Genomic DNA, 15,720 nt, shown 5'->3' with positions numbered 1-15,720 from the left:
TTGACCAAATACCACCATGCCCAATGCAGCATCCTAGATCTCTAAAATAAAAAAAATAGAGAAAAACAGCAGGAAAATCAGATTCCTTGAATGCTACTAGTTGCACATTCATCTGATTCAGACTCTTTAGAATTACAATGTAAACACATCGTCTCTTTGAGCAAAAAGATTTAATAGCCACAATATCAACAGTTATTCCTTTCATAGATCACTAGATTGACCAGTGTAAGATGTAGGTTTTGCTAGTGAATTTCTAAGGTATTTGTCCACAGAGGAGGGGGAATCTGAATGTCAAATATATGGAGCATGGCTTCATAACAACAGAGAAGTATCACACTCCCTTTTTTGTTATCCTTACTAGTTCTGTTCTGTCTCTCCTCTTGTGCATCACTCTCCTAAATCTAGTAATATTTAAAATAGCATTCGTTCCACTGTGTTGCTTACTTTGATCTTTAAACAATCTGCTGTTATTTCCAGGAGCAATCTTACTTTTGCCCTTAGCTAGCAGTTTCCTTGTCTCTTTATGCTCTCCTTTAGTTTAATCCAGTTTGTCCAATGAAAGTTTATTTCTTCCCTTCTTTCTACTTGATGCAATATGGAAGGTACTGGGAGAAAGACACAGCAGAAATGTCTGCTTACTTCTTATTCCTGGGCAGCTCTAGCCGTAGCTGTCAGGTTGATAAGGATGAGGGGGAAAGTCTGGAGCTTGGTTATCTAGCATGCTGCATGAGCATTAAACTTTGGCAGAATAGAGCTCCTGGACTCCTGGTGTCTTCTGAGAAAATGTGGTCCAAATATATAAACTTGGCCAAAATTAGTTTTGAGACTTTCTACTAAAAAAGATGTTGAAGAGCATGTTTTCTGTGGCACTGCTACCCAGTTTTCAAATTGTTTTTCTGAAGAGTGGAAGGAATTAATTTTTTTTTAGTAAGCAGTTAGGAGTTTTTTTTTTTAATACGGAAAAAAACAATTCTTTTTATTTTCCCCCCCCCCAGAAATGTCAGTGTTAATATTGCTTGTGGTTCCCCTTCAAAAATTCTGTAAGGCATACAACTCACTTTGAATGGAATTTAAATTAAAAACAAGTGTTTATCCTATAGTAAATAATGTCTGGAAATAATGACTGTAGGCAGTGATAGAGTGTCTCTGTAATTTCAAGTCTTAGCAATTTGCAAATATGATTTTCATATCAGTATTTTTGGTCAAGTTACTGATCAGATTTTTAATATGTAGAAAATATTTCAAAATAGTAATTTTTTACTCTATTAGAATTTCTAAAGCAGTATCACAGTGCCTGCTGGCTTTTTAAATTACTAAACCAGAAATTATTTCAACTGGCTTAAGTATATAAACTTCTTGCATACAAATTTTTCCACAAAATACTTATATATTCAGGTGAATTGAATTGGTAAATAAAGTACATTGTATTGCTCATTTACTTCTTTAATTTGTGTTTCTTTTGCTACAGATGTTTCAAACAATTTTATTTTGCAGGCAGCAATTCAGGAATGCTGGAGAATAAGCTATCCCTTATGGTCCTAATGTCTAAATGTGTTTATCATGTCTTCAAACACAAAAAAATCATTTTACTTCCATGTGACTATCTTTGTTAGTTTTCTTTTAGGAGGTGCCTCCACATAGTTTGTATAGTTCAGTTTTCTTCTTGTGATATTTGAACATATTCAAAATGGTTTCATTTATACTTCAAATGACTTCTCTGTTTCATTAGTATCTCTCTGTTCATACAGCTGGCGGTACAAGTAAACCAGAGTTACATTATTAAAATATAAGAAAATGTAATCAGCACCCTGTATTATCTAAATTTGCTTAGACTATTTACTTAAGATGAGAAAACATTTACAAAATATAATGAAATATACCGGATGCATTCTGGTGGGGTTTTTTTCTGACAGGATACTTTCCTTCATACAAATATCATCAGTTACAATCATAAAAAAACGAGATCTTCTTTCTTAGTATAAAAACATACATTAGTTTAGTATATGTTGTTTCCCTAGGCATTTTTTGGTATTCTAAGATGATCTGTGCCTGCAGTGGTTTCATAATAGTCCTTTGCTTCTATAATTTAACAATCAGTTTTGATGGAAAGCTACTGTGGAGATGCTATTATTCCAGCTTTATACACTACTTACTATCACACTTTTCCATTTAGTGAAATGAATAACACCATCTTCAGAAAAAAAAAAAAAAGGATGTATTTTACTTTGCTGTAAATCTATTTATAAATATTTCAAGATTAGCTTCTTTTCAATAACCATATTCAGTATAGGGTTGTACCCCATAGAAATCACTAGAGTTTATTGTCCATGTAGTAGTTTATTAAGGTGACATTCCACCTATTGTTCTTTAGTTTACAGAAACTATGCCAAAGATTCTTGCAATATGTATTGGAATTTACTTGCTTAGAACAAGCTAAATGCATTTTATCTGCTCCATTTTTTGTCCCAGAGGATATTTTTATTTAGCAACCATTATTTATTGAAATTATTTAAAATTCTCAGGGAGTTTTTAAAGAGATAGCAGTCTGCCTTGTTTCCCTGTTAACCCCCTGCTTCACCCTCCCCCAACATTTTTTTTTTAAACAGGTCCACATTGTCTAGAAATGACACAAAATCTACTGAAGGGGAAATCATTGTCATATGCCAAACTCCCAGATTGGCTCTTTTATAAATTTAATTCAATTTCAAAATCATTTGGAAAATGCAACATGTTTACTTTATCAGTGCTTAACTTGGTCTGAGATATGCATGAGTGCCATAGAGAAACAACATCTTTCCATAGATTTTGTTCATTTTACACTCCAGTGATCCCTCTTGACTTTAGCAATTTTTTTTTTTAAAGGACAAGCCCAGAGAATTTCTGTTGGCCATCATCTTTTTTGTGGGTCCAACACAAGTAATTTTCCAGCGATTAAATACTTTGTTCTGTAACCCATTCCATGTTTTCTTCTCCTGTTTCTTCTGTTCACTAAATAATATTGTTGAATTCTGTTTATATTTGAGAGGACCAGTGGCTTCTCCACCTGCCTGTGCCTAAGGACATCTGGTTTTGCTAAAGAACATTGGCAATTTTCTCATCAGGACAGTTGAGATTTACCTTCTTACATATTTTATTTCTTTTTTTAGTTATTATTTTAGAATTTCCTCTTCCAACATTAAGGCTGATTTCAAATTCACTAAATGAGGGTACTGGGAGATGTCAAAAGTACAGTATGTCAGCTTCCTGAATGCTCAAAGCATGACATAAAGGATTTGGGAAAAGAGGAAAATAAGTGATGGTGGAAGCCCAGGGAGACAAAGTACTTTCCTTCTGGTTTTGTGAAAAGCTTAGAGCCTTCACAGAGGACTAGGACAGAATTTTTTACTAAGAAAAAAATCAAGATATTTTTATGATGATTTTAATGACAAAATAAATTAATAGGTAAATTAGAAATTAAAACACTTCAAGAAATATTTGACATGTCAGACAAGATATGAAAAATACTCTTGAAGTATATTTTGATACAGGATGAATAGGTAAAAGTGATGAGAGTTTTCATCCCCTCTGGATGTTACCTGTTTAGAGAAGCTATGGAATATAATGCCAGTGATAGCAACTAAAGTAAATCTGTGTGTTTATATTACATCTTACAGGGGAGCATGTTTTTCCAGATTGTAGATAATGGGGGGAAATTGGTTATGAAACCATGTATTTTCCTTATTTGTCCTTTGACTTTTCTTGTATTTTCAATATTTAAATGTGAGGTTAAAAGATCAAAGCTTTTCAGTGTTTCACTGAAAAAAAATTCATTCTGAATTGATGTGTTCCATTGGTCAGGTTTGAAGAATGCTTAAGTAAATCAAGGTTTATCTTAGAGATGACCCTTAATGCATTTGTGCATTATGTCAGAGTAGCAGGGATTAAAGGAGTTCCTGTCACCAAATTGAACTGCTTTGCATATGAATTTCCAAGGTCAATGAATGCCTGATTTGTTTGCTTTTTAAGTTTCACCATGTTTATAAAATATAGTCCTAAATCATTGGCAGTGTTTTGCTGTTTAGAACTTCTGACACACACTGCATGTTCTGCACTTGCAGATCAGTGGGATTTTCAACCATTTGGAAGTTGAGCACTGGGAATCCCATACTAGACTGTCTCACAAAGGCCATGTTCGTGCATGTTACTGCTTGCTTGGTGACCCCACATTAATTAGAAGAGGATGGAGCAAAACACACTGTTTCAGATTTCTGGATAATGAGTCATGCAGTGCTTTGATATAGATAAATCTATAATTGCAGGGAGCAGTAAGACTAGACTAGGCCCTTGACTTTAAATACTGTGTTTCATATGGCAGCAGATGTGCAGCAAAATCAGCAGGATTCAGGAGACCTGCATGAGCAGGGCAATAGACGTTGGATAGTTGTGATAGCTGTATTCATAACTCAAGGAATGAAAGCTCATCACTGCTTGCTTTATGGAAAACAAATATCTTCTTGAACTGATATATTTTTTTCAGTTCAATAATATTGGGAAATGGCTGTTGGGAGGGGCCAAAACCAGGAATCCATAATAACTTTGCCATTACTCTGCTGTGTAAACCCTAAAAATTAATTTCTCTTGTGCTTTAGTTTCCCCATTTAGAAGAGCAATCCTGATACTTTCCCCACACAAATATTTTGATGTGTGCAAATAAAATACTCTGTAAAGATGCTGTAGGTGAAACTGTTACAGGTAACTATTAGTCTGCCTCTTCAGGTTTGTACAAGATGATATTTCTGCTTATACATTATGTTTTCTTATTAATATTAATTTTACCTTCGTTGCTTTGTTTTTATTTTGATTCTGTTGTCCCAATAGAACCAGGGACAGAAATGATCAGTGGTCCATTTTCCATGCAGATGATAAAGCAGAAATATATTTGTTTATCCATGCAGTACAAACTTTTTTTTTCCTCATTTATGTTTTATTACAGATCAGAGAATACAATGGACAGATGCAGGGAATTACCAGTGGGGGATTTGCATCCTTAACATTTGATGGAACTGTAGGAGCTCCAGTAATTCCTCGAACTTCAAGCAGAGTGTACACGTTCATGGACGAAGAACAGAAAACAGTAGAAGAATTACGTATTTGGGCAGCCAGCAATATTTCCATCTCTGGACCAGCAACAAAATTGTCTGGTGTTCAGCCAATGCTGTTCTTTGATCTCACTTGCCAGCTGGTAGGAAAAGCAAAAGTGGATGGATCTTCTTTTCTTCTAAAGGTAGACTTCCTTTTTAAAAAAAAAGATTTTTAACGTTTATTAAGACATTGTGATACATTTTTCAATAAAACAGACATATTAATTTAAATAATACTGTGTAGATAAATGTTTTAGTGTAAACAAATCTGTGATCCTTAGCTATTTTGTTTTCATGAAAACAGAATAGAAAGCCTGGTTGTCTTTGAAGTTGATCACCGGATTTGTTTTTTTACAGGGATTTATTAAGATGGCATTATATAGATCATAATTTCACAAAGATTTGTAGATAAATGTCACAAGATTTCTTAATCTTGAAAAATGTTGTTAGTTTTAAACTGTATCCTTGTTTTCTAGTTAGCAGCATTTACTGTTTGTTTTTCTAGATTTGATGGATATGATTAGTGCAGTAAGTAGCACTTCCTAAAAAGAATGAATGGATTATGTTATCTTGATGGATTTCAGGTAGCTTCTTTTAGTTACACATAAGCACTCTGGGCATCAGTGCTTACTGAAAATACAAAATGCAAAGTGCCACAGCACAGGAGAGCAGATTCTAAAGGGGATCCTTAACATTAACTAAATGAAAAGGAGATCTCCACAATATTCCCAGTTTTAGTTCAGATGTATCGGTCTGGTGTTATTCCAAGACACTTCTGTATTTATTTTTGTATTTGATTGTTAAAACATAAGTAATGATCAAGCTTTTATTTTCCATTTTGTGACTTCATAAAATTATTTCTTGGTTCTACTGTGTTAAACGGTATTGTTACAATATTTTTAGAATTAGCACTTGGTATTACTCCTTCATTGAAGCAGCAAAGATTTTTCTCATACAGAACAATGCATTACTACAGAGAAACAAACCTTAAGTGCACGCTATAACATATTCTGCAACTGCTGCAAACATTTCCATTTAAATATGCCTTGTGAAATAGATGGCAAATGAGACCCAGTAAATTTTCATGACTTTGTAGACTGTGATTAAGTTGTTCATTAATAAGTGTATATTCTGCATTGGAGGACCTTTTGCAAGGACAGAGACAAGTGCTTTCTTAAATTGCTATTTCTTTACACACTTCTCTGTGTTGTAAGACCTGAAGTTGATTTTGTCACTTTTGTATTGTAAAGGTGATGACTTGGGGAAATTTTAGGGTAGACTTAGGAAGGTAGAAGTCTGAGGTCAAATAATGTTTGATTAATTATTTACTATAGAATATTAAATACTTAAATATGTATTACAATACATTGGACAAGCTTAATAATGCTAAATTAATATTCTGTTGCTAAATTCCTCCATTTTTCAACAATAGCAAAATTCATTTCTGATATTAAATACTGGTTGTGATAGAAAAGAAACCTTTCTAAAAACTTATCAACGGATTTTTGATTTTTTTCTTGATTTGCTAAATAAAAAAAGCCAAACAAAACAGCCAATTCAGTACCAGCTCAAATTGAATGATCATTAAATATTATTTTATTGTATTATTTTGATTATCCATTTTATAATAATGTTTTACTTTTATTTTTTCCAAGTAAACTGTTAAATTAATTATTGATTGTACTATGAAAAATTATTAATATTATTATAAGCATTGATCTCATGCACCTAGTGGAGACTGCTTCAAAGACAACTAAAATGAATTTCAGCAATTTTGTGCACCACCTGTAGCACAGCTTTTAAATAACACTTGATAAATTAATTCCTGTTTGCACAGCAGCAGAGTTGGGCATGGCATAAAGATGGTATCTCTCAGCTGTTAGTGTTTTCCATTTTCTGAGAATTTTGTTAGTCATATTGGAGAAGACTATTGATGGAGATGTATTCATCTCCATATTGATCGAGATGTATTTCTAGAATACACACTAGAAATTATTCTGTCATTTATGCCTTTCATAAGAGTTTTATTATTAATCTTTTCTTCCTTTCTGTCTGTCAGTTAAATTGTGTACATTAAGGTAAGTCATACAATGAGCAAATTCTGCTGAAGATAGAAACAGGTGTTTTGTCTTCCCATTTCAGTGTTTTCCAACCATGGTGATCAAATGGTGTCACTAACTTTTCTTTAGCTCAAATCTATTCATGGCTAGTAATAGAACAATTTGTTGTTTCTTACTCAGAATTAATTTAACCAGTTTTGGGTTTTATTCCAGTATGCATTTTTGAAAGCAGGACAGTTTGAAACCAGGATGTTTTCATGTTTAGTGTAAAGTAGAGCTTCCATGCTCCTGAGGTAGGGAGCTTTATCTGTTTTTTTATTTGTGCAAGAAAAAACCCAATCCCAACTACTTTTGAAAATTATTTTTTTTTGAGAAGTTTCACTAGCTTAGAAATTCCTCTAAAAGGTTCCCTGGTGCTAGCCCAGTTAGTTCCTCTGGCAAAGGACATTTTAGAACTGAGTTACCATCCTTTTTATCTGAACAGAGAGCATGCAGGTTATTTTAATCCATTTGTCAGATCATCTCTCCAGTGTAGAATTACCAAAGTGTACCAAGTAAAGCCAGTTGAAAAATAAGGACAATTTTGACAAATTCAAGATTCTTTACTCTGTCAGTGACTAAATTTGTACTATATATGCACTAAATCTGTTTTCAAGCTGAGTTCTGGAAAAGATGTGATAATTCAAGCAATAGACAACCTCTCTTTCAAAGGTGGTTTTAAGTATTTCATGGTGCAGGATCAGAAGATAACAGGCTTTTTTTAATCTGTGGCAGCATATACCACCTCATTATCTGGGTCCTTCAGAATATACTCTTATTTGGCAACATAATTTGATGTCATGGGTCATTTTCGCTGTGAATAGTTTTCCCTTTTATCTCTTGATTCTGGATGCATATTCCATGAGTTATTCCTGGTGCATTTATACATGGCTCTGCTGATTCTTAGATCTTTTCCTGTGGGTCTGTTGATCCAAAGCAGTTAAGTATAAGAGGCAGAAATCCTTTAAAAATTAGGCATTAGCGTCTTTTTTTCTTGCCCTCTGCAGTGTCTAACTCGTGGGACAAAGTTTGGAATCACAAACTGTCTGAAATTGGAAAATAGGTTCTCCTGCTGAACCTATATGTATGAAATTCTATGAAAAGCAGCATTTCAGAATTCCAAATGCTTCTAGATTTTTGTTTTACTATGCCAGTAAATCAAACCATTATTTTTGAGTCTTTGAGAAGAGTGTATCTTCAGAAACTCAGGAGACCATAGTTTACAGAATAATGTTTGGGTTAAGAAGTAAGATTTTGAGTTCAGGATGTTAAGCCTCTCAGTAAACTTACCTTTTCACAACACTTTGATAGCTGAAAAATAACTATTGATATTTCAGTACTTGGAGTGTATCAAGGATTTAGCTTTAGGCAAACAAGTTTTAAAATCCTTGTTAATAAATACAGGTTAACTATTGATGCTTTTTTAATATGTTCTGGGTAACTAGCAGTGTTTACTGCTATAGGAGATCATCAGTAATTAAGTCAATATATGCTGTATATGCATATGCAGTATATGTATATGCACTCAGTATTCACATACTGTAGCTGGAGTGGTTAAAAAAACCCTTATAGCAGGATTAAAATATTAAGTACAGACAGTTCTGCATATGATGAATTCTGATAGTTGTGACAGCTGACCCTGAGATTGTCTCAGCTGGTCAGAGCATGGTGCTGAGAGCACCAAGGTTCAGGGTTCAATCCCCATTGAACCATTCACTTAAGAGTTAGACTTGATGATCTTTGTGGGTCCCTTCCAGCTCAGAATATTGTGCCATTCTGTGCTGGATAAGCAGCTGAGCTTTTGCTAGAGCTGTTCTTTTTTATTTAAATATTAACAAATTCTAGGTCTTAGCCCTTGATTATGCTCTCTGTAGAGGTTATTTTATGCTCTGTAAGGAGTAATAAGTTACAAAATCCTGTAAGGTCTAATTCAAGTATTTTAAGGACTTTTAGATTGAGACTACAACTAAGAGCTCTTACTGTTAATAATTTTTAATTTAAAGAAATGTAAAAAGTTATTTAAAGTCTGAATCTAAAGTATTCTGAGCACGTTGAAATAGTTCATTTGCATTGCAGGTTTGGGATGGCACTGAATGTCCCTACCCCACATGGAAGGTGCCTGTGGAAGCAAAAGACCTGGAAGGAGAAAAAGTTCTTCTTCATCAGCTGAAAAATCTAGCAGTGGACATTCTGGTCTATGATAATCATGTACAACTGGCAGAATCACTTAAGGTAATGCACAGTTTGGTATTTCAGTCTCTTTTTGTGGCCTGTTTTCTGATTAGAAATCACTTCAGAGAATGCATCAATTCAGTTCTGCTGTAATTAGTTTCATGTGCCTCTTTATCTTTCACTGTGTTTCCCATACCTTTTATTTGAATGCAAAACTTCTTCAACATGTGTTAAACAGGCTCATTACCCAAAAATTGCCATGAAAAATTCTTCAAATTAAGCACTTTCCAGACACTGCAGTATAATAGATAATACAGTGAAAATAATGCTCTCAGAAAATGTATTCTGTGCTTTAGAATTATTTTAAATTACACAATCCAGTGTTAAACCTGTAGTCCTGTTAAGGACCTTTAATTCTTAAATCAATAGAAGATTTTCTGTTCTATAAGTTGCAGTTTGCAGTGCAATCTTCATTTAGTAGGTCAGTAATGTTGATTATGCTTAGATAGAGAAAACAACAACATAATTAAACATCAGATCTTCAGCAATACTGCCATCTTGCTTCTCAATACTGGAACTTGGCAAAGAATGCATCTTTCATTTCATGCCTTGCCCGCTATACTCAAGATCCTTTTTAAGAAAACATTTTACCAGAAAATAAAGTGATAACCCTTTTTTATGCTGGGTCTATCAGCAGACGTGAAATCATTTTGATAAATTAACACCCATTCGTAAGCAAATTACAGATAGCAAAATAAGTGTAAGAATTTGTGTAAGAATTCATAACAAATTCGACAGAAGTGTTTCATTACTTTCAAGTTCTCTTCCAGAATTTTTCTCTTGCTAACTGGTGTAAAAAAACTATGTTCTAGTGAAATGGTATGTTTTGAATCTGAAGGATAAAAGTATTTTAATATTAATAAAACATATTTTCTTGATTAGCTGATAATACTCCCTTTATTATTCTCCCCCATTTATATTCAGGAACTGAATCACAATATATATTGAGTATGTGATACATGGGAAGTCTTCATACTCACTCTCAGTTTTTTACTTCCTACCCACTTGCTCTTTCACATTTCTGGTGCATTTTTATCTTTGCTGGATACTGCACTGTGTAGTAGAAGGTTTAATAATTTCAAAGGAAATTGTTAGGAAACCCCCCTTGACCTCTTGTGGGTGTTTTTCTCCCTCTGGCTATATCCAAAGTTGCAGTAGTTTCAGTCATAGAAGTTGTACAAGTTTCAAATTAGGTAATTTTTGTACACCACTTTCTAGTGGCTTGTCTTAGTGGAGTTATCAATGAAAAAGGGCTGATATGCTGACAACTACATTTCAGAAATACTTACTAGTTTCAGATTGCAACATGTAGAATTAATTGCATTTCAGAGAATAATTTTTATCTCTATATATACATACATATATATTATAAAACTTTCCCTAAAATAGAGGGGTTTCTTTAAAGGCTTTTAAATACTAGTGGAAGTTATGTCATATCATGAAAAAGTATAATCCAAATATGTATGATATTTTATTGAGTTCAGGATCTTGTTATGCAAAGTTTTTTTTAAATTCATTTTTGTAGCATGTAGAACTTGCAGATGATTAGTGTATTCACATGCACCTTCCCAAGTGTGATTAGATATTTTGCCAGTTTGTGGTTTCAGACACAATAAAAAGTGCACTATTTTTCAGTCTTCTTTTTTATACTTAGCACTAGCTTAGAGTGGCCTTTTTTAATGTAAGTTGTTACAGAATTGTTAGGTTACAGTCTTGCCTGTTGTATACCATTTGCAATGACAGTTACAGCTTGGAAATTATTTTTTATGTAGGAGCAATCTGTTTTATACAACCTTGATAACAAGAAGGGCAGATTTATAAAATCTTGAAATGCATGTTCTTATTTTAAAATCTTATCTGTAGGCACATGTTCAGACAAGTAATTAAGTACTACACACCAGAGAAAGTGGATAATATATTACAGGGAATTTTTGTCAAATCCTGGAGCACATTGTCAAGGAAATTGCTGGAAGAGTTTTTTAAAAGCTTTAGATCATCTGTCCAGAGAATACTGAAGATATGAGCACTTTATCTCATTTTTTAAGATAAACAATACTTAAAATGTTCGATGGAGAGAACTTTAGTTAAAGGAATGTTGAAGGTATGCTGCAGTTAATACTGTAAGTAGACTCTTCCCTCTATATTTACTGGCCTTTCTTTCCTGCTGGGCCAGACTGTGGCTTTTCAGCAGCACAAAAAGAATTTTCAGAAATCTCATCTCTGAAGCAGATTATTATTGCCTGGCACATAAGGACATGGCAAGACCTACAGCTAAGCAAAGAAAATGGTGTTCACTGCTTTTTCTTGAATTTCCCTCTTCCTCTGGCAATGTACCTGGAGTAGATGAGGCTTTCTCATAACTGTAGGAACCCCAGCCTGCAACTGACTGGAATGCAGTTGCTTCACATTCTTTAGCCTTATGCCAATCTTCCAGAACTTCTCAGGGCTCACTGACTTGGCCATGCAGTTTGGGAGTAGGTTTGTGACATGAGTTTTTCCATTTGGGGCATTTTGCTCAGGTGGTAAGCATCAAGGTGAGTGAGTGGTCAGCACAGCAGGGATCCAGCTGCCCACAGTTGGTCAGAGATTTCCTTATTTCTGTCTTTCACTGAATGTGTGATCCAGTGCATTCCTCTTCTGGCTTGATGCCGCCAATTCTGTGTTGCCATCCATTTTATGGATAGTGCAATTGAAACAATTAACCTTGAGCATACGTACGAGTCCATAGTTCCACAGTATTTGCTCTGTGTTACATATCTTCAGATGTAGAATCTGTATATTTTCAGCTGTTTCTCCCACCATATCATGCCATGTCTTTCATTATAGTAGTTTGGTCTAAGAAGTTTGCTTTCCTAGTGCCAGAGTCACATTTTCAATAAACAACTCAAATGAGTTAACTGCATGGCCACAATATCTACCTTCATAGATTACATTCCTAGGTAACATTCCTTTAACATGTGAGTTGTATTCTCCCACTTCTGTCTTTTTACTCATTGAAAAGGAAAAAAAAAACAAAAGAAAAAGCCCAAGACCTACTCTTGAGTCTTTCAAATTCTTAAATAGATTTAAGTTGGTATTTCTTACTGGCCAAGATGGTTCCCAAATGCCATGTATATGCTTTGTCTCATTTGCAGAAAGTTGTGCACTATTTACTCAGTAAAATTAGTGCAATAAAAAGGATGACAAAGAAATACCACTGAATATAATCAACCATAAGTATAGGCAGTAAAATAAGTATAGGTGAATTTGTTAGGTGATTCCTGTAGATAAAGACAGCCTCTTGTGTGCCTTTTTTTACAAACATTATTATTTACCTGCAATGACACATGCTGTTATGAATTCAGTGAATTCCAGAGTGATTGTGAGCACACTATATGTTTTGAAATAATCATGAGAATTTCCTGTGCTAAAAAGCTGTTCTAGTTAACTGGTTACAGGGAGCTGCATATATGACTTCTGCATTTCAATTCTCTCTACCCCCTTAATATGTATTCTTTAAATAGTAATATTTGAATGAGTCTGAAAATAGGGTACTAGTATATTTTATATTACTACAAGAAATGTTTTTATTCACTTTAATTTCACTTTTAAATTAACTTCCTCTAAACGAGGTAGGTCATAAACAGAACTGCTGCAAAGTCAAGTAAGGAGCTGGGTTTGTAGATTTTAGTGATGGCTCTGTGAATCATGGTGTTTACTTTAATGTAGATCACAATTTCTTCTGAGTCAGAATACAAAGAGCTCTGTATGTATATAAAGAGCTCGGTCTGCAGGCGTTCTGTAAACAGAAATACAGTAACATTTTCATCCACAGCATGTACATTTGCTCTGTGCTTTTAACAGTAAGCAAGGCTGCCTCCCAAAGGAATCCAGGGAAACAGCATGCTGTCCACCCAGGCATCTCTACACTGACATTCAGAACCTTACAGACCCTTTCAGTATTTGGCAATGCTGATTATTATGCATCTCTTTTTTGTAGTTCAAAGTGATATTAGAAATTAAATTTAACATGTGATATAAAATATAAAATTTTCAGAAAATGATCCAATAAATGTTTGAAAGATTATTTTTTTAGTGATGATTAGTCTTGCAAAGTGAATGTTGTACTAAAACTTGTAGCTCAGTTGACTTTTTTGTGAATTTCAGCACACAAGTTTAGAAAGCAGACACAGCATTTTACATTCTTGGCTTCTGAGCTCTCCTCTCCCACATTTAATTTAGAATAAAGAAAATACTAATTTTTTATATACTATCTTTAAAAAAAATTGTCAATTAAAATCAACTTTTTCCTGCTTATATCCAAATTATAAGAAAATTTCTTGGCAGTAAGGAAGTAGTTTGACACTGTTTTAGTTACATTAGGTTATTCCATCAGAACTTAGGTAAGAACTTTTTAAGAAACTTTCTCCAAAAGCATTCATCATAGTCTTTAGATTAGTCTTATGACGTGAGTGTCTTTTGCTCTTTTGGATATTCGTAGTTAAGTAAAATCAGCATCTGGAAAGGAAGAAAAGAATGTCTTTGGATAAGCCTCTTAACTGCCATCTAAATGCACAAACTGTCCTGGTGGTGCTTTGAATGAACAAAATTAGCTGCTTACTAACAGGGCAGATGAATTAAAAGTCTGGTAAGAGCTCCATGCCAGAAGCAAAATAGGTGCAAGCTGAAGTGCACTTTTTGTGTCCCTGCTGCCTTAATTGGAAAATGTGCTGCCTTTTTCATGTGTGATTATTGTTCAAAAGAGCAGTTTGATACCAGCATTATGTAGTCATAGTTTGTTCCTTGATAAAGAGGAGGATTCTAGACACAGGTTGCTGCTCCATCTGCTTTTATGCATATATACATGTGTTTAAAAGTGCTGTAGTATGACATGACCAATCCAATCAAATAGGAATACTTTTTCAGTTTCCACTGGTTAAAGTTGGATCTCAAGCTGTCAATATTAATAAATTGACTGCTGTAATATTAATTTTAACTGAAGTAAATTTAAAATAATTTGTCATTTCTATCAGGCTATATAAAAGATATTTAGAATTAATATAAAACCAGGTTGTTGAGCGTGTGTAGCTTCCCAGCTGTTATCTGGATCTCAGATTATATTAAAAAAAATTTGGTAACTGTGTAGTTGAGTCTCCATTTTATCTGCCTTTAGAACATTGGGCTTGGTTTGGTTGTTTGGTTGGGTGTGTGGGTTTTCTTTGGGGGATAATGGGAATGGTATTTTGAGATAAAAACAAACTTATAAAGATGTGTCCAGTGTTCACCACTCCATAACTTTCTTTTTAATAGATGCTTGTATAAGTTAGCCTAAGTCCATTTGTGTAATTTGGCAAAGCTCTTTCAGAAAACACAAAATCATTCTAAGCAAAACAAGAAGCATATTCTTCATGAGCCTGAGGAGATCTAACAGAGATAGGAAAAATTCCAAGACCTTTCCGTTTCTAACACGTATTGTCTTTTTTCCTGGTGCTATATTATCTGTAATGTAAGATATGATGGATAAATAAGCAGATATGTTTGTATGTACATGTAAACATAGTAAGCCATGCACAATGATGAGCAGGAGGTCAGTTGCTAAATGTCATCATTCCCAGGACAAATCACAGGGTGTCAGTCTCTGCCAAGCTGTGTTGGGAATATAGAAGGCAAATTGTGCCCTTGGGAAAGGAATATATTGACTCATTTGGTCTGTCTTCTGAAGTGTGTTTGAGAATTAGATTTATTAGGAAGGCTTATTCTGGTTCTGAATCACTCTTTGCTGCCAGTAATGGTTCCTGATAAAGCAAAACAAACAGATCTGCTTTGGGCACAAGAGTTGAACAAGGTAATCACCAGAGATCGCTGCCAGCTTCAGCTGTTCTGTGGTTCAGTTAAAACAAGGAAGAAGCTTCATGAGCACTAGAATTTTCCATGTAAATAACTAACTTTGTGTTATCAAGGTGGGTTTTTCTTTTCCTTTCAGATTGGAAGTTTTCTGAGAATTTACAGTATTCATGCAAAAGAAGCAAGTGCTGACAATGAAGATGTCACACGTATGGAATTTCATCTTCATGGTGGCACCTGTTATGGTCGAGGAATAGGGGTCTTGCCAGAAAGTAACCCAGATGTTAAGGAACTAAAAGAGTAAGTAGTATGTGTAGATGTTTGGTTAGATTGTTCTTGAAAACTCTAGGCTAATGTAACAGCTGTACAGTTTAGAATTGTAAATGTTTCTAAGAATCAGAAACTTGAAAACAGAATGTGTCTTTAGCACCACTAAGATGAGAAGT

At 34.1% G+C, this 15,720-nt stretch overlaps 1 protein-coding gene across 3 annotated transcripts in view; it reads left to right on the top strand.

The window, feature by feature from the left end:
• Window positions 1-15,720, top strand: part of POT1 (protection of telomeres 1) — a 58,295-nt gene that overhangs the window by 26,346 nt on the left and 16,229 nt on the right. For all 3 annotated transcript variants that reach the window (XM_064702743.1, XM_064702742.1, XM_064702744.1), the window contains 3 exons: window positions 4,973-5,263; window positions 9,296-9,451; window positions 15,414-15,574. In XM_064702743.1, coding sequence (XP_064558813.1) covers window positions 4,973-5,263; window positions 9,296-9,451; window positions 15,414-15,574 — 608 coding nt within the window. The remainder of the gene's footprint in view (window positions 1-4,972; window positions 5,264-9,295; window positions 9,452-15,413; window positions 15,575-15,720) is intronic.

This window comes from Zonotrichia leucophrys, chromosome 1A (assembly GCF_028769735.1).
Source record: "Zonotrichia leucophrys gambelii isolate GWCS_2022_RI chromosome 1A, RI_Zleu_2.0, whole genome shotgun sequence".
NCBI classification, from domain to species: domain Eukaryota; kingdom Metazoa; phylum Chordata; class Aves; order Passeriformes; family Passerellidae; genus Zonotrichia; species Zonotrichia leucophrys.
This window is presented reverse-complemented; position numbering and strand designations above follow the sequence as displayed.